The 20,041-nt window shown below is 38.4% G+C and overlaps 1 protein-coding gene across 1 annotated transcript in view; it reads left to right on the forward strand.

Annotated features, from left to right (window-relative positions):
- The window catches only part of ALDH1A1 (aldehyde dehydrogenase 1 family member A1), a 56,475-nt gene that overhangs the window by 20,550 nt on the left and 15,884 nt on the right, over window positions 1-20,041 (forward strand). The window contains exons 3-10 of the mRNA XM_029920921.1: window positions 1,168-1,308; window positions 3,194-3,323; window positions 4,647-4,708; window positions 6,458-6,586; window positions 7,988-8,101; window positions 12,543-12,645; window positions 14,201-14,385; window positions 18,998-19,162. Of these exons, the coding sequence (XP_029776781.1) occupies window positions 1,168-1,308; window positions 3,194-3,323; window positions 4,647-4,708; window positions 6,458-6,586; window positions 7,988-8,101; window positions 12,543-12,645; window positions 14,201-14,385; window positions 18,998-19,162 (1,029 nt within the window). The remainder of the gene's footprint in view (window positions 1-1,167; window positions 1,309-3,193; window positions 3,324-4,646; window positions 4,709-6,457; window positions 6,587-7,987; window positions 8,102-12,542; window positions 12,646-14,200; window positions 14,386-18,997; window positions 19,163-20,041) is intronic.

The following is a 20,041-nucleotide window of genomic DNA, read 5'->3' on the forward strand; positions in this document are numbered from 1 at the left end:
GAGAATCCCAAGCAGGCTCCAAGCAGCCAGCACAGAGCCTGACACAGGGCTTGAACTCACAAATCAACCTAAGCTGCAACCAAAAGTCGTTAAGCCCAATTGACTGAGCTATGCAGCCATCCCATGACTTCTCTACCTAGTCAGGAATTGAAAAGATCACTTTGTACCCAGTTGGAAAATGAGAAGTTGTATTATCTGGACAGATTCTTCTGTATGCCAGCTCCACTGTGCTATGCCTTTTTCTCTCCGCACAAGAGGAATGAACACACACTTATAATGTTTATTTACCCTTAACAGCAAAACCTAGTTCTTATTCACCCTCCAGTAGGTTACAGACGAGAGTGTATAGGCTATAGCGTCCCCAGCCCTCCAGGAAGATAAGGACCATTTTATCAGATCTTGAGCTTTCTCTGGAACTCTTAGTGACCCAGTCACCAAAGCAGAATAACATAGTGGTGAAAAACCAAGTCTCTACGGACAGAGCCGCTCCCTTGAAAATTCCATTCTGCCGCTTTCAGCTTCTGACCTTGGGCAAATTTACTCTCTCTCTCTTTGCTTCACTTTCTTCATCTGTAAAATGGGGAATCTATTTGTATCATGAAAGTATTAAGAATGAAATGAATTGGGGCGCCTAGGTGGCTCAGTCAGGTAAGTACTTGACCTCAGCTCAAGTCATAAGCTCACAGTTTGTGAGTTCAAGCCCAGCGTCAAGGCTCTGTGCCTTCAGCACAAAGCTGCTTCAGATCCTCTGATCCTCTCTCCCTCTGCCCCTCCCCTGCTTGCTCTTTCTCTCTCTCTCTCTGAACAATAAATAAACATTTGATTATTTAAAATGGAATCAAGTAAGTTAATATGTTTAAAGTGATTAGAATATGATTTGACATATGTATGGAAAACACTTCAGTGATAGCAATACTAAAATACTATAATATTTCTATTCTAGGAAGTCAAGTCTGAGCTATGTGTGCGGAATTCCTCATTCTAAAGATTAGGCAGCACGTCTATAACTCCAGTATGTGATAGTTGAGTTTGTACAGTGTGCTACACGTTGGGCTAATGAGGACGCAGTATCTGCTTTTGAGGACCTTCAGTCAGCTTTGTGGGGTTACTGCCATTGGATTTCCTAACACGCTTAGGCTACTGGATTGAATCTCTTGTGACTTGCAGGAGGATATTGACAAAGCAGTGAAGGCCGCACGACAGGCTTTCCAGATCGGCTCTCCATGGCGCACCATGAATGCTTCTGAGAGAGGGCGGCTAATATACAAGTTGGCTGACTTAATTGAAAGAGATCGTCTTCTCCTGGCAGTGAGTATACGCCAACCTGGGCCGGTAGTAGGATCTCTAGAAAGTACTCATTGTTTGGATTGTCACTCCGCTTTGGTTTGACTCATCACTCACTACATGCTCACTGTAAACAAAACGAAAAGACCTCTACCAGCTCCCTGACAGAAGTCTTATCACTAAGCTGATTCTCAAGTAGTAATCTGCGCTCAATTTCCGATGCTGTTAATTTCTACTCTTGTAGTAGATTCTACAGTCTAAATCTTGGCAAATCCCAGGTTAGGGCAACTTACACAAATTTCTTATCTCTATTCCAGCATTCCTTAGAGCCTTTAACAAGGTCACATGCAGTGAATATCCTAGAATAATATACTGGGTTTCTCCAACTTACTTGAACACTGGACTCTTTTGTTGGAAAAGCTCATAGAATTTGTCAAAGATGCCCAGGATATTTCTCTAAAATAAATCTATTTCTCTTTAGGCCAAGACACTTAATAAATGGCTGTTTTTTCCCCTTCTGAAATGTATGCATTCACAATGGTCTTGATCAAATTATATTCTCTTTACAGTTGAAAAAGGTGAAGAATAAAGAAAGAAATCCAATCACTTATGGGTTTATAATAAATGCATTTTAATGTATACTGATTAAAAAAACATTTTGGCAGTTAGATGAGTCAGTACATAAAATGGGTGGGGTGTTTCCTTGTTTTCTTCTTTATTAGGCATTATAGTGAAGCCAATGGAACATGTACCAATACCAAGATCAAGTTTCAGAAAAAGTTTTTATTATCTTTAGGATCTTTTACTGGCTGTACCAAAGAAGCCTATATATGTATTTTTAAATCAGCATTAGCAATTACAGTTAATCAAAGAACTATTTATTATTTAAAGGCTCAGCATAATTCAAAGTATGCAAAAATGTGGAGTAAGAAGTTATACACAATAAATAAAATAAATAAAGCCCAAAATGTCTTGTAGGAAGAAAGCAGAATTTACCAAAACTTGACTTCTCTTCTTTAGCTGTTCTGTGGATTATAGAGGGCTCACTGTCTCTGTCCGATAAGATCCTAGAGGGAAATGAAGAGCAGGCACACAAAAATCATGTTTAAGTTTTGAGACGGCTAACAACATAATGCAGAGACAGAAGATGGTCCAACAAATGAGGAACAGTCTTACCAATCTATCACCTGCACAGTCCTGACCTGGCCAGACATGAGGTCCCCAAGAGCTCTAAACATTCCTGCTTCAGAAAAGGAGGAAAGGAAGACAGGTCACCTCTTTCCAAAGGATGGTTTGAGCACTAGAAAATGTTGCACCTTATAGCCTGACCGCTCAACTAAGAATTACGATAATTGTGGCAAAACTAGGAGTTTCACAATTAAAAAGTCATGAAGAAAGCTCATGAACAAAAAGATCCAGGGGTCACTGAAGCTTGTGTCACTTGTGTAACAAGTTTGTGTAACTTCACTATTCATAGTCACCGATACTTAGTTGTTTTGCAGTTGCATTTATGCACGAAGTGAAAATTTTTTGGAGCTCTGATCTAAAGAAACTAGGTGCCACTCACTCTCACCAACTGTGTGGCTCTCAAACTGAGACCGATTCCTATAAGCTGGTCAGCTGAAGGACAGTCAGAATGAGCCAGAAGGAAAACTAGGGTTTAGAAACCAGAATCTCACTGCCCTTTCTATCTGGATCTTGGTATGTGACCTTAAGCAAGTCAAAGTAAGTCATTTTAACCCTTTTCTGTTTTATCCCCCTTTGTAGAAAGGGAAGGTTATACAAGATGGCTTACAGGATTTCTATTTCCAAAATTCTCTAGCACATGATTGTTCAAAATATTCACTCGCTATTTTTTAACTTAAAATGTTTGTGGAAGTTTACGTTTGAGGTTTGATTTCTTTTTCAGACAATGGAGTCCATGAATGGTGGGAAGCTGTTCTCCAACGCATATCTGATGGATTTAGGGGGCTGCATAACGACGTTACGCTACTGTGCAGGGTGGGCTGACAAGATCCAGGGACGCACGATTCCCATCGGTAAGGAGCTTTGAGAAACCACCAGGGGTGAGAGAAGGTGGGAGGAGATTACTGTAGAGCTGAATTATTCCAAACCCTCCTTTTTAAAGATATCAACTAAAAAGGCAGTCTTATTTTCTCCTGGACTTTGAGACAATGCAGCTCTGAACCGCGGGGTCCTGCTAAGATTTATCACACGGCTTTTTAACATTGTTTCTGCAGTCACGCAGAAAGTGCCGCTACAGATATGTTAGACGACTTTAAAGTAAGAGCCTTCTTGGGCCCACAATCACTGAATCAGGGCAGTTGTCTCTCTAATGGCACAAACTGTTCAAAGATGGCTTCAAATTATTTATTGTGTCTTCCAGTAGTGGCATTTATACCCCTCCTATAATGTAATTATTTAAGTATCTTTGCATGTTCCAGAGGGAGTCAGTTATGGTCATCTGTGCCTGGTCTAACTCAGTAGTTACAGCAGATTAATAAAACAAATGAATTCACATTGATTTATTTCAAGTAGCTTCAAAGCAAGATGAGACTGTGTTTACAGCCCAATATAAGAATTTGTGTGAGTAAATGTGGACGTATATGTTTTAGTATTTTAGTAGAGAATGCACATAACGGGAGAGGAATATAAAGAAGCATCAGTTGGGAAAACATGATGGGTAGAATTTAATTCTGATAAGCTTACTGTCTACAGAAGTACAACAGGGCTGATTCTCCTCAGTATTTTCAATCCCATTAGAGCAGCCAGCAGGTTAAAAGCGATAGCCAGGAATTAAAAGGGGGGAGTGAGATCATTGTAAAAAAAAGCAAGAAACGTGACTATGTTAGAAATTTTTACTTTACCCTTTGACAAGTGAGAAACCATTTTAAGTACAAATAGATTTGATAAGGAGCTTTCTTGCTATGATAGCCAGGAAGTTTTTGTCAGAGCTAGAACAGAACAGAACAAATAGAGGGGCTCAGTCGGTTGAGCGTCTGACTTCGGCTCAGGTCATGATCTCACGGTTTGTGAGTTGGAGCCCCGCATAGGGCTCTGCGCTGACAGTCAGAGCCTGGAGCCTGCTTCGGATTCTGTGTCTCCCCCTCTCTCTGCCCCTCCCCTGCTCATGCTCTGTCTCTCTCTGTCTCTCAGTGATTCAACGTGGGGCTTGAACTCAGGAATCGTGAGCTCAGGACCTGAGCTGAAGTCAGACGCTCAACCGACTGAGCCCCCCAGGCGCCCTTGGTTTTGTTTTTAGTTATTGTCTACACCTTCCTCTAACATCAACCCAAACCGCCATCCATCCCATGTATGTCAAGTATATTTGTCCATAAGTGATTATGTGTTTTCTTTTCCAGATGGAAACTTTTTTACTTATACAAGACATGAGCCTATTGGCGTGTGTGGCCAAATCATTCCTGTAAGTTGGTCTTCTTTATCATTTGCAATCTTAAAAAAAAAAAAAAAAGAATTCTAGAAGCTTTATCCTACACAAATGGACCTTAGATATTTTCTAAATGTGAGCCGCATGTAGTAACTGATGAGCTTAGGTCTCCCTGTGACTGAACTCCCTGGACACAAATGAGGTAGTCCAGAATCGTATGTATCTTGTGGTATCTCTCTTGAGTGTGTTCCAGTACTATCTATAGCATTGACATTGACATGGACTCTGTGGTTTGTTTTTAAAATGCTGTGTTATATACTCTTTCTAAGACACATGCTTCCCATGTATAAAACAAAGTGCCCATCGCCAGTTTCTCTGCCACAGGACATCATTTTAAGTCTGACCCACTATTCTTCCACACTTTTTATCTCCTCCCTGAGACTATTCACGGAGAATAGTAGCAATCAGAGTGTTCAAGTCCTAAATGCATTTTTTCAATTAAAATGGAAGAAATTTTGGACCCCTATATGAAATATATCCTACCCTTAGCAGTATTTTTATGCAGAATCATGAAGATTTTCTTTTAAACCCCAAAATAGGAGGCTATCTAACTGATTTCACCTACATATTCAAAGAGGTCAAGTAAAAAGTTGACAGTATTCTGAAGTTTTAATTAGTTTTTAAAAAATGTTTATTTATTTTCAGAAAGAGAGAGTGTGTGCGAGTAGGGACTGAGCAGAGAGAGAAGAGAGAGAATCTGAAGCTGGCTCCAAGTTGTCAGCAAAGAGCCCCATACGGGTCTCAATCTCATGAATCATGAGATCATGACCTGATCTGAAATCAGGAGTTGGCCGCTGAACTGATGGAACCACGCAGCTGCCCGTGAAGTTGCTAGATGAGGAGGTCACAGTGAATTATCTTCTGCTCCAATGAGATTGAAATGCATACATATCAATATTTTGAATGAAGTTGCTCATTAGTTCACAAATACCAATAAAAACTACAAAATCCTGAACACTAACAATAGCTAATATGTATTACAGGACTATGATGAATCAGTCACTTTGTTAAGTCTTTGGCCCACTTTCTTGAAGAATGCTCAGGATGACCTTACAAAGTAGGGAGGATTTTTATCAGTACTTACAGATGATGAAATCATCTATGGAGAGCATGTAACTTGTCTGAGTTCACTGAGCTAGTCAGTGACTGAGCTGAGATTTGAACCAAGTTCTTAACCACCAGATCCTAGACTTTTATGTCTTTAGCAAGATATGTGTCTTAGAAATAAACACATACACATATAATTTTTATTATTGAAATATACTTGACATGCAGTATGGTATTAGTTCCAGGTCACTGCTAAATATTATCATTGGGTATATAGTTACAATAAATGATCTATAAGGAGAGAGGAAAAATCACACTTTTCTTACACAACTCTATACACACATACAGATAACTTACATTGTGTTTAATAGTAACGCTTGATTTTTAAACCATGCAGTGATTTTTTTCCCCTCCAGTGGATGAAGAACTCAAAATAACAGCACTTAATAAAATTGTCTGACTCTCTTCTACTCCCGTCCCATATCTAGTTTATTTGGAGCTTTTTTAGTATTTGTGAGTTTGCTTTTAAGAATTAGCTGAATGTAAATACAACAGTTGATTACACAAAACTACTACATTTATTCTTTCACGTCGATAAGTAGTGTATAATGTAGAAGCTGGATTGACAAATGTGGCTTTCGGCGATACAAAGAGTCTATTGTTATATATTCTCTCTAGTGGAATTTCCCGTTGGTCATGCTCATTTGGAAGATAGGGCCTGCCCTTAGCTGTGGAAATACAGTGGTTGTCAAACCTGCAGAGCAAACGCCTCTCACTGCTCTTCACGTGGCGTCTTTAATAAAAGAGGTGAGTTTCCCAAATCAAAAACATGCACAAGAACTCAGGAGCCTTCCTTTACAATAGGGAGACCTCACGTGGTGCTACCGTAAACTACCTCCCAATGGCGCGTGGCCAGCTGAGATTCCTGGCAGTCGGCCCAAATGGACCTCTGCCCAAATGGAGTTAAGAAGCCAGACTCAAAGGCTTCGTGTCAAACAGTCATCTTATGATCCCTTCTGTTAGCTTCTTTTTAAAAATTTCTTAACCTGTATTCATTTTTGAGAAACAGTGCCCCTCGTTTATTTGTTTCTTTAGCCTAACTCCTGAATACAACTTCATGTTGAAACTAATGTATCCTTCTTTCGAAGGTTGAAATGGAAATTGATTTTTAACTGGCACTAGTGGCCTGGAGGTTCTGCAATTTTTAAAAAAAAACTAGTCCATTCAAAGATTAGAGGCATCTGTGCCAATATGTTTACTTGTAATACTGGGCCTCATAGTCTTCAAACACATCTACCCATAAAGGGACATGTTTATATTCTAATTTCTATTCTAGTTTCCTCTGCATTTGCCTTCTTGCTCAAAAAGTGGCAAAAAAAATTTGCACGTGAAATTTATTCTCATCAACTATCTAGACTGTGTTAATACTTTTGTTCTTGCAAACAATTTATTGCCCCTTGTCCTTCATGTCTTTCCATAACTTAAAAACCAAGCTTTCGTTACTAGAAACTTACATTTAAAAAATCTGAGCCTAAATCTTCAAAACTATTCCTCACTTTAAATTAAAAAAAAGGGGGGGGTAAAAAAGATATCAATAAAAAAAATGGGGCTTGTTAATACCTATAACATGAACTTTGTGCCCAACTCAGATACACACTGTTTCCTACTTCACCATTTTTTAAGCCCGGAATGAAATCAGTCTGTGAAACTTAATCATGCACGGGATGACAGTTCTTATCTAATGTTTTGCTGATTAAATATTGCCAGTAGGCTTTTCAATCCAGTTGGTATGCCCGGCACAATCAGTAGCTAGATACTAAAATTGTAAGACTTTTTAGTTTTGCCGATAGGATAATAAATGCATTGCTTTCCTTCTATCGGACTAATTTACCAAGCTTTTTTACACATACTATCTTTCAGAGTTACTGTTAGGAAATTTGAAACAGCCATCACCAGGGCAATGATCCGTAAAAGTCAAACATGGTCCTACCCTGAGGAGAAATACTTCCCCAGCAATGCAACTCTGGAGGTTTTTTTAAGTGGGCTGAGGAATGAAATAATAATAATAAAAGCACGTAAATGAATCTTTCTTGGTAGAGGAACTCATAAGTTTGGCCTAAAAGGCAATTTTGATCCCGTACTCTCCTCTTTGTTGTTGTAGAATGAAATGCTCAGTTCTGTTGTAAATATTTCGCTGTTTATCTTCAGGCAGGTTTCCCTCCAGGAGTAGTGAACATTGTCCCTGGTTACGGACCTACTGCGGGGGCAGCCATTTCTTCACACATGGACATAGACAAGGTGGCCTTCACGGGGTCTACAGAGGTAACCAGTTACCCGGGCCGGGAGTGAGAAATGTCTGCATCTCCAGGTGTCAGAAGCGTGTTTTATGTAACTGTATTTAGGCCGACATTTCCTTAAAACAAAATCCTTCTTAATGATTTGTTCCTTACTCGAGCCCTCAACCGTGTTTATAGAACATAAGCAGATGTCGCTGGGATGAAACGGAATACTTGCGGCAAATTCGGACAGCGGTGAAGCGTTTAGCCCGTCCATTCCTTTCTCTGACAAGAACTATAGCCGCCTAGATCCTGGCATGTGATTAGTATGGTTTATGATAGAACACCTAAGTTAGGCCACAGTGGTTTGTATGAATGAACATAATTTTACCCTGTAGATTGTGAAAACTTAATTGCAGAACATCACCCTTAGCTCCTTATTTTGGGCTTTCTGTTTCTTGATCGTTCTGAAATCGAGCCAGCAACTCAGCTTCCTGAATGTTACTGCTGGCTTAGCCTAACTTTTATGCCTCTCTGGCTCCAGCTTGACCTTCTGCAAAGTTAAAGAACAAGGTCTCAGCCACAGACACTGCAGGAAGAGGCAGGAGGGAGAGAGAGAGAGAGGAAGAGAGAGCGCGCAAGCTGCCTGGAAAGTGGAGTTTGGGAGAATGGATTCCCATCTATTGAGATGATTTCCTATTGCAAGCAAAAAGACAGTGGTAAAATCAGACTGTACCAAGCAAAACACAGCTTGTGTCCTCCTATTGGACTCTGTGACATTATTAGAAGATCAGTGCAAACCTCTTACCGGTATTCAATAGAAAGGTTGAAGAATGAGGAGAATGTTTTCTTATAAAAGGGCTGTTATAAATAAGATATGAGGCAGGATGTGATAAGATACTAAGATACATACCAACCTCTCTGAGGGCATTCACAAGAAAGAATAAGGAACAGTGATGTCTACATAGGTGTTAGAATTTGCCCTGAATTTTAAAGAGTGGTTACTTCCTTAACTCCCCCGGAGACTGAGAAGCAAGAGGAACATTCTAGATAGTGAGGGGAGGTTAATTGGATTATTTTTTACTCCTTCTTAGCCCCTCCAATGTAAAGAAACGTCTACATAGAGATTTAAAATGGTGGAAAATCAAAAGTTACTCTTTTTGATTTTTTTTAAACTAGATAAATACTTATGTGTTTTTCTCACGTTTCATAGACACAGAATAGAAAAGTTTACATTCTGCAAACCCCTAATTGATGTGAGGGAAAGTGAATCCTGCTTCGGAATTCCGTGGACAAAATCACTGGAAATGAGACATGGCAATAAGTTAACAAGTAGTAAAGTCACAGATCAAAATCATAGCTGAGGCAAGAAGGCAGGAAGATACAGACTCCTCAGCTACGCATTCTAGACCTTCCTCCATAAGGATTTCATGCATGTTTCCAGCTCTAGATCCCATGCACACTCATTCTCCAGTTCATCTGAGCTGCTATTCCCTAACCCCATCTCTAGAATCACTGCCAATTTGTCTTGGCTCATCCATAGGCCCCTACACCATTTTGGGGGGACTTTACCTGCCAGAAGTAGAAAAAACTTAGAGGTTAAAAGACTAGGAAACATCTGGGCTCAAAGTTTGACTCTATGCCTTTAAGAAGTGTGTCTTCTAAAAGTATCATTGCTAAATTTGCACTTCCCATTTGTGAATGGGAATAATAATACCTACCTTATTGTAAAGGAAAAAATAGAATGAGCTAATGAGTAGCAAACAACACCCTACTAGTGAGCGCCCTACAGTGGACTCTGATGTATCTTTTCCTTCCTCCAGGCTTTTGCTCACTTGTGGTCACACCTAATACAATATCGCTTCTGCCACATGTTACCTCTATGGCCCTTTCTGCAGTCCCGTAATTCAGGGGCATCCTGAAATTTTTTAATGATTATTTATTTATTATTGAGAAAAACAGACAGACAGAGATAGAGAGGCAGAGAGAGAGAGAGGGAGGGGGAGAGAGAATCCCAAGCAGGCTCCGTGCTGTCAGGGCAGAGAGCCTGACACAGGGCTCCATCTCACAAACCATGAGATCATGACCTGAGCCAAAATCAAGAGTTGGATGCTTCACAGACTGAGCCACCCAGGCGCCATCGTCCTGAATTTGAGCACCGCCCCCCCACCAAACCCCCATTATCCATGATCCATAATTACAATAGCTCATGCTCTTAGCTCGGTCATGTATCTCTCTCCTTTGCTGACCATCCTCAAAGGCTACTTTTTCATTGTTATCTGCAGAAGCCAGTACAGTAACTACTTATGAATAAGTATTAAATAATCAAGTGTAACTAAGATGATTTTAGAGGCCACACAGAAAACTCAGTCGTTCTGGACTCTCTTTGAGCTTCACGTTTGTCTGGCAGAAAGCAGGAAACTCACCAAGCTCCATGAAAGAGGCGAACAAAGGATCACATCTTCTGTAGTCCTTATAGCAATGACCCTCTTTTTAAACATCCTTCTGGTAAGATAAGAATGTTAGTGTCTGATTAGATTCATTTAAAGCAGAATCCAGTCCAGCGGGGGGTGATAAGCTCTGCCATTTTCATGAGCATTTGCTATTTGTGCCCCACGTGACAATGCCACAATATCACGCCACATATTGTTTACCATAGCCTTGAAGGTTCTTATTTCTCATTGCAGACCTTCTTTTTTTAAAAAAAAAATGATGAACCTTTACTTTTTTCCAAGTAAGGGAACAAAATCACCAGACAAAAATGGATATTTTCTTGTTTTCACTTTAGCTAGGCCTTTGAGAAAAGTCGAACACACCTTTTATTGGCCACCTAAACCTGCCCCAAGCAAGTGCGTAACCTTCCTCACTTACGCATACCTCTAGGCATTCTTCATTCTCATTCTTTTGACATCTGTGGCTTTTAGAAAAATATCTCCAATCTTATTCCCTTCCCCAAGACAAAACTTACCTGCTTTAATAAAGTTTCTCCAGTAACTATTTCTAAGTTAAATAAAATAAGGGGAAAAAGATGAAGAAAGAAGTAAATTCAAAGGGAGAAAAGAAAAGGATACTATGTAGGAAATAAAAAATTCTTAATCATCTTAAATGAAAATTGAATAAGAAGTGTATTATGGAAGGAAAATAGTATACAAGAAAAATTTCAGACAGGAGTTTCCTACTGCAAGCCTGCTAGTGTCTTTTTTTTTAACCCATAGTAAAGGGTTTGCACATAACATCTTTAAATAAGATTAATTAATGCTTTACTCTGTAATGCGCAGTAGCATTCAGTTCAGTAACCACATAAAATTCAAACATACACTCAGCATGCATCTACCTATCTTTTGTTCCGTTGGATAAAAACATTTTATTTAAATCTGATGTGTCAAATGGGAAAAGAAACCCAGAAGCAAGATAAAACGAATCATCTTTCAAAAAGAAAAGCAAAGATCATTTAGTACATTAGGACTTCAATAAAAATAATAAAGAGGAAATAGTTATAAAGCAGGCTAGGCTTTAGAAATGGAAAAATAAAACAACTACAGAAAATAATCTTGATGGTATGTGATCCACAAAGAAAAAAATGAAAGCAATGTCTTTCTCTGAAGAGAGGCAGCTAGCATTAAAGAGGAAACCAGAACAGTAGGATTACAGCTACCTGAAGTAGCAGCACAGAGCCTAGATCCAATTTCTTTTTTCTAGGTCTTTCAGTGGTGTGGAGGGAAAAAGGAAGGGAGGAATGGTGGGAAGAGACACACTGGGAGAGAGAGAGGGACACGGTCAGCGAATCCATAGTTAAACAAACCCCACCGCAACAGAGAGTGCTAACAAGAAATACGCAATGATAGGACTTGACCACTGCTACCAAGGAAGCAATATCTGTTTGGGAAATTGACATGTACACAAATAGTACAATCCAGAGGAGACTTTCATGAGGGTTCTATGGGGTGTAAAAGGAAGCAAAGGTCATGTCTACCCAGAGTCAACAGAGCAAGCTTCAAAAAGACTTCAGGTATCAGCTGGACCCCAAGGAAAAGTGGGATTGGAGCCAGCCCAGTCAGAATGAGCATATAATGAGAAACAGAGATGAGATTTAGGGGTTACTGAATATGACAGTTTGGACAGAGTTCTCTGGATTTCAGTAGAGGGATAAAAAGTCAAGTAGATATGTTTTGGCTGGATCATGATGTGTCAAGTCCATCAGTAGAAAGGTGAAGTTCTGATTAAAATGAAAACTACCTTGTGTCCCAGTGTGTACCTCAAAATCAGCTGTCTATCTGCTCTCATCAGTGTTTTCCTGATTCATCGTGTTTACGCTCAGATAGAGGAGCCTTTGATATCTGAAGGTGCCAAATCTGGAAAAATGCCATTAATGTTTCTCCCAAATGAAACTTAACTGTGGCACAAACATCATATAAATTTAAGATGCCAACTAAACCCACCTTCACGAGAGCAGATTAAGCCTCCTCCTTTGTGACGCTCCATTACAGGTTGGCAAAATGATCAAAGAAGCTGCCGGGAAAAGCAACCTGAAAAGGGTGACACTGGAGCTTGGTGGAAAGAGCCCCTGCATTGTGTTTGCTGACGCCGACTGTGAGTGAAAGCCGTTCTTAACTTTTCACCCCTCACCTTGGTGTCTGGTAGTGTCCTGTGGTGAAGCTGAAGTTTATCAAAGGGTTTGCTCCTCACCTCAAAGTGTAAGGCATCAATGACAATCTAGGATTACTCTTGAAAATCTCTCAAACTGTCCTCAAGTATAACACCCAGATACGTCTAACACAGACACTATTTCTTCCTGACTTGGAAGAGTTTACTATTTCCTCAGAGGAACCCCATGCAAACTAACTATTTTGCACTAAGAATCCATTTTGTATTTTCATATCATAAATATATATATATATAAATATATAAATGTATAAAAGAATATATGTATATTCCTTAAATATCAGTCTTGGATTAGGCACGGTGAAATACCCTTAGTTACATTGTACTGGGGCCAGCTAGAGAGACGGTACATTTCACATGTGTCATTTCCCTTCGCTCTGGGTCATACACACATTAAATGAAATGGCCAAAGTAAAAGGACACCTATTACTTAAGGAATTTCTCTCTCTTTTTCTCTTCCTAAGAAGTGTAGTCAAATTTACATATATCCAATCCACAGTTATGATGTGACCCCACTATACAAAATCCCAGGTTCATTCACATTCTATTATCGAGTAAGATCCCATAGTTATTTTCTAAATGGATGTCAGTTAGCAGAAATAGATTGTCAAGCATTCATCTAGCTCTTTCTTTAGTAGCTGAGGTATGTGCCCATGAATAAAAATGTCTGAGTATGGTTTTAACTGAAGCTTTTCAGAGCACACTACCTTATATATTATACAAATGATATTCCTCATTTTTATCAATCTTTTCAATGAACTGTTTCCACTACAACTTAAGTAGGTGTGGTTAGTAGTTCACAAAAGAAATATAACAACACTCGACTGATATATGTTGAACTAAATCTTGAGCATTTAGAAAATTGGATTGTAGAGAAAACTTTCTTAAGACCCATTCTACTCTCTCAAATATATAGGTGAGAAGAGTTTATAGGCATATATGAAATAATATGGCATATTTTAAATAAATTTGGGAAATGGTTTTCCTGAAACAGGGTTGTAAAGCTTGGCTAGTGATTCTGAATATTAATTTTTTTCAGAAATAACACTTTTTTCTATTGATTGGGGTGTCTAAAAATACTTTTAAATTATTTATGCAATTGGTAGTTAATATTTTCTTTGTCTTGTAGTTAAAACCTTGAGCCTGAAATATTCATAGTCACCTAACTAAGTATAATTGGAGATATTTATACAAATCACTTTCAGTGGGATTAAATCTTATGAGACTTTCTACATTCTTGGTAATACCTATATCAAAGTTGTAATAATAACCACAATTTTCTTAGATTCTGTATTTGTTGTTATCATTTTCATATCAAATAAAGGATTAGAAAGGGCTGATAAGAGATGGGGTGTATTGAATCTATAAATCTGACTGTCAACTCACAATTTTTCTATACCATCATATTGCCTCTGACAGATATGCATAAAAATATGTAACCTTTGAAAATAACTCTTCTTCAATGTGAATGTCTTCTTTGCAGTGGATAATGCCATTGAATTTTCCCACCATGGATTATTCTACCACCAAGGCCAGTGTTGTATAGCTGCATCCAGACTTTTTGTGGAAGAATCAATTTATGATGAGTTTGTTCGAAGGAGTGTTGAACGGGCTAAAAAATATGTTCTTGGAAATCCTCTGACCCCAGGAGTCAGTCAAGGCCCTCAAGTGAGTATAAAATGGAAGGAAGAGCTTTCACAAAGGATAAGAATAAAGTGTACTCTTAAGGCTTACTTTTTATTGAATAAGATTATTTCCTTGCCACAGATCTTCTAGTTGACAATACTGCATCTGTTTGGTATTTCAAAAAAAAAAAAATGAATCTAACGCCAATGTCAAAAAAAGCATCTTCCTTTTCTTAAATATTTTTTAAAATTTATTTTTGAGATAGAGAGATTCAGAGCATGAGCAGGGAGGGTCAGAGAGAGAGGGAGACACAGAATCAGAAGCAGGCTCCAGGCTCTGAGCTGTCAGCACAGAGCCCGATGTGGGGCTCGAACCCACGAATGTTAGATCATGACCTGAGCCGAAGTTGGATGCTTAATCAACTGAGCCACCCAGGCACCCTTAAAGCATCCTTCTTTTGTGTGTTGCCCAGTTTTCATGTCTTGAAACAGTTTAAGACTGTTGGCTATTGAAGATGTGAGGAGAAACAACAAATGCTGTGGATTTCTTGGTTCATCAATCTGCACACTTGTTGATTCCCATGTATGGTCTCTGTCCACTTTGAGAGTTTGTATACAATCCTACCATTTATACCTTCCTCACACTCAGCCCTTTGTCTCAGCTTACATCCCACAGATGTGGGCAGCTAGCATACCTCTACATTCTCTCCAGTCTTCTTACTCTGACTGGTCTTCTAATGGTGGCTTGAGTGTCCTCGAAGGTCCTGAGTTCCTGGCTCTGTGGCAAACTTCTCATTTTAGGTGGAGAAGGCCAGTTGTTCCATAGGGTTCCCAATTTTGTCTGTCTTTTTAGAACCATTATCAACATGAGAGGCTTTCTCTTGTCCAAAAGCTACTTCTGTCTCTTCCGTGTACTGTTAAACTTGTTCCTTGTTTGTTATGCAAGCTCCTGGATCTTTGGCTGTAAATTCATTCCAGCCTCTGGGACCTTGATGTACAGCAGTGGTTCTGAACTGGGAAATGGCTTGGTTCTACTGGTATCTGGTGGAGGGTAGGGCGAGAGATGCTATTAAACATCTTAAAATGCAGGAGAAGAGCCCTGAAACTAAGAATTATCTGCTACAAAATGCCAATAAGGCTGCTGTTGAGAAATCCTGCTCCAGAGTATAGACATTAAGCTTAGAGGCTCTATTCTTTTACACTAAAAATTACACACTGTTCGATGTGGTTGATCTGAGCAAACACTAATCCTAACTTACTAAACTAAAAATAAATGTAATTAACCAAAATTTACTGAATGTGACTATCAGCTGAGCCCTGGAATAAGTACCTGGCAAGGCCAAAAGGAACACGGAGGATATGATACCTGACCTCAAGGAGTTTACAGACCGAAAAGCTTAAAAGGATGCTTGAGTTTTTCTGCCTTTGCCAATATAGCCAAGTAGGAAAATCCTAGGATTTAGGCAACCCCAAATATTAAAATCTAAAAGCCCTAAACTACCTCAGCTGGCAAACAAAGTAATACATTGATTTATCTCAATCACATTATATTTTGTTTTTATCTTTGAGCTAATAAATAAATAGAAGTAATAGCTAATTTTTCTCATATAGGTTAGATTTTCAAATGGATGCCAAGACATATAATAAATTTGATTTTGATTTGGTCTCCAATTCTAAAAAAAGATGAGATTCTAAGTTTTCCATTTGCTTATTTCTCTCTATAAAAAAACCTACCTATTTATATAAAAGTAAAGCATTTTTCCCATTTGATGTATTGATAGATGAATAGGGAGAGAGAGAGAGAGATGGATCTGAAGAGGAGCAGGGAGGGGAGGAAAGGAGAAATGAGGAGAATGTAACATACTTAATATTAAACATTGTTGGGCAATACACTCTCCTATTGGGATCTGCACAATTCAACCAGAGCCTCAAAAATTGACTTAGAATACTTCATTCTTCCTAATAAAAGGAAATTAAAGTAGACTTCAAGAAAATTCTTAGGATTTGTAAGTAAATAGTGATCTAACTGCTTAATATAAGGCTTTAATCTCTACAAGTAAATAGATTTTCATCACAAGTTTTACTGAGTAAGCAGAATAAGTACATTTTTGAGAAAACTGAAAAGCCCTTCAAGCTTCTTCACCCATAAAAATATCTGTTGTTATAAGAAAGAACTTATAGGAAGAAACATTTATGCGTTAAGTACATATATATAAATAGATGTAAATACATGTTATATATATACACACATATATATAAATTTCTTAATTGGTAAAGTGATTTTCCAATTTGATTTCATAGGTCAAAATATGCATTTTTAAACACCTGGAAATGTCAACATTTTCATTTGAAAAGGGAGTAATGATACCAATATCAAACGTTGTAACATTATCAGCAGAGTTGCATCTTGTCTTACTGCAGAGAGATGGACTTTTGAAATAGAAGTTGGCTTTAAAATCTAACCTCCCTAAAAAAAAAAAAATAATAAAAAATAAAATAAAATCTAACCTCCCTGAGGCTCTGTTTTCTCATCTGTAAAATGGAAGTAGTAACACCAATCTTATGGGGTCATTGGGCAGTGAAATGCAATAATCTATATAAAGCATCTATCTAAGTGCCTGGGTCATAGTCCATGCTCAAATGTCTGTTAAACAAATGAAAATTACATGCTTCCATTTATACCTATGGTGACAATTATTATCACAGATCAATAGCTTCATATGTCTGCTCTCCTTGCTTTTGTTGATCTATGATTTCCAGATAATTTGAAGGATGTGTCAGCGTCATTTCTCAAATTGTCTTCTTTCTCAGCCCATGAGGCCTAACAAATTAAAGAATTTTCACATTCAAACACAGCAAATGTATACTTGGGACTATTACCATGCCATGCCCTATTACATTTCATGGACTTGCCCATGAGCTAACGGCCCATCACACAGTAGAGGGCCCTTGCTGCATCCTAGCATTATCGAGAGGTTCCTGAGGGCCAAAAGGAGAGCAAATTCAAATATGGCTAGTCTGAAACCTTCTGAAGAAGATTTGTATTCATGGTGAATCAAAAGTAGCCAGATTAAAGGGAGTATGTCCCTAAGCATAACTGAAAACTTTCCTCACTAGGCCTGAACTCAAATGCAATGTGCTCAATCTTTCCTGTGCATTTGAATCACCTGAATTAAAAATGCAAATTCTGATCTAGTAAGTCTTGGGTGAGGCCTAAGAAATGCATGTTACCACCAAGTAATGTTAGCATTGATGGTTAGAGAACCACATAGATGGTAGCCAGACAGTAAAAGATGAATTCCTGTAGTTTTAGAAGTTATCAACCATCTAAGTCTTCCCACCATCAAATCCTTTCAACCTTTACCTTCCAGTGCATCGGCTAAACTGGCAGTCACCAAATATCCACTCTGGTCATAGGCAGAGAAAGTTTATGGCTTAGGGAATACATCTTAAAATAAAATCTCCCAAAATCATGATTTTTTGAGGCCACAGTCAAATTAATATTTTGGAATAGGCCAGGGAAGCTTTGCGTGGAGATACATGAACCCTTGGTTATTTGCCGACAATCCAGAATATTCTATCCAGGCAGAACGAATACCTCCACTTAGTCCAGCTGTAGTAAATATTATGCAGCAATTTAAATATCAAACCAGGAGTCATTAAACCAACACCACAACATCCTTAATTTGCTGGAAATGAAGGAACGTTTTCTTTGGAGAATATTCAATTAAATATTGTCCACTGAGGAGGATTGAGCAATGTTGTATAGAATATTCTGCCAAATTTTAGGAAACCGTTTCTGGTTTCAGATAGCACTTAATCTAATTGGATATGGGAGCTGGTTTTTGCAGTAAGAGCTCTTTGAAACCTTTTTCTGGGATTTAGAAAATGGGGGAGATTTCAGGCTGAGAGAAGATGGTAAAGAACAACACTTTTTAAGTACTGAGAAAAGACCAGTTGACCTGGCAAGAGGCCCTCTCCCTAAATTCCTGGATCTTCAATCATTCTCCTTTAACATTTTTTAATAATGTTTATTTATTTTTGAGAGAGAGAGAGAGAGAGAGAGAGCGAGTGCAAGCCAGCAGTGGAAGGGCAGAGGGAGAGGAAGACACAGAATCTGAAGCAGGCTCGAACGCAGGGCTTGAACTCATGAACCAGGAGATCATGACCTGAGTTGAAGTTGGACACCCTTAATGTTTTTCCTTTAAAACTTAACCTCAACCTGCTGAGAAGGACCTTAACTGGGGAGGATGACCAGGAGAGTCATTATCAAAGTTCTTTTTCCCTTTTACTCTTTATTTCATTTTGGACTACAGTTGTCAAATAAGTATGTTTGACTATTAACAGACATTTTTCCAATGTAAATGAATGTAAATAATATAAATAAATAACACTTGTTTGCAGTAATGATGTGCTTTTCTTATGTAACTGTAAAACAGATGCTAAATACAAATATTTAGCTTCAAGCACTCTTTCCAGAAAACTCAGGAGAATAAACACAGAATTAATCTAAGCCTCTGTCAGCTATTTTGATGGAATATGTGACTTAATAGCAATATTCAAGCATTTTGAAGCCCTTGTTAACAGGCTGGGTAATGTATTATTTTCTTAATTCATTCACTTATTTTCATTTCCACATTACATTTTTCAAATAGATTGACAAGGAACAATACGAAAAAATACTTGACCTCATTGAGAGTGGGAAGAAAGAAGGGGCCAAACTGGAGTGTGGCGGAGGCCCATGGGGGAACAAAGGTTACTTCATCCAGCCCACAGTCTTCTCTAATGTTACAGATGAGATGCGCATTGCCAAGGAGGAGGTAAATGTTTTCATTCTGCTGCCATATTTTGTCTACGTGTGTGTATAAAGTGTCCCTTTAAAATTCTCAGTTCTTTTAACATCTTTCTTAATTTGTATATTACTTTGCATTTCTGTTACTGATAAACGTTTATTTGTAATCAAGACTCAAAATAGTAAGGAAGTCATGAGGCCAGCCAAGAGTTTCCAGTTAAGGATGGATCAGGACGCTTAACAATTTCTGGGTGCTTCTTCCACAGCTTTAAAGTATTGGAAAAGAAAACTTCATCTTCATTGTTCCTTTTTCTCCTCTGGAAATAATGTATTTGAAGATTATTGTAAAAGGATTAAATGAGATTTTTAAAAATTTTTTTAAGTTTATTTATTTTGAGAGAGAGAGAGCTTGGAGGAGCAGAAAGAGGGAGAGAGAGAGTCTTGAGCAGGCTCTGCACTGCCAGCACAGATCCTGACATGGGCTTCAAACTCATGAACCATGAGATCATGACCTGAGTCAAGAGTTGGACTTAACCCACTGAGCCACCCAGATGCCCTCGATATGCAGGATTTTTAAAAAAATGAGGGCACCTATTGTGATGTGCATGGGTGTTATATGTAAATGATGAATTGTTAAATTCTACTCCTGAAACCAATATACACTAGCTAGAATTTAAAAAAAATACTTGAAAAAAATTAAGCCTCTTATTTTGAGATAAATGTAGATTCAACTGCTGTTATGAGAAATAATGCAGATGGGTCCCATGTGCTTTTCACCCAGTCTCCTTCAAATGGTAACATCTTACACAACAATAGCATGATGTCACAGCAGGTATGGTGACATTGAAACACCAAAGATTTTCTCACCACATGAATCCCTCATGTTTCGTTATTAGTCAAACCCATG

The sequence above is a fragment of the Suricata suricatta genome, chromosome 13 (assembly GCF_006229205.1).
Source record: "Suricata suricatta isolate VVHF042 chromosome 13, meerkat_22Aug2017_6uvM2_HiC, whole genome shotgun sequence".
Taxonomy (NCBI): domain Eukaryota; kingdom Metazoa; phylum Chordata; class Mammalia; order Carnivora; family Herpestidae; genus Suricata; species Suricata suricatta.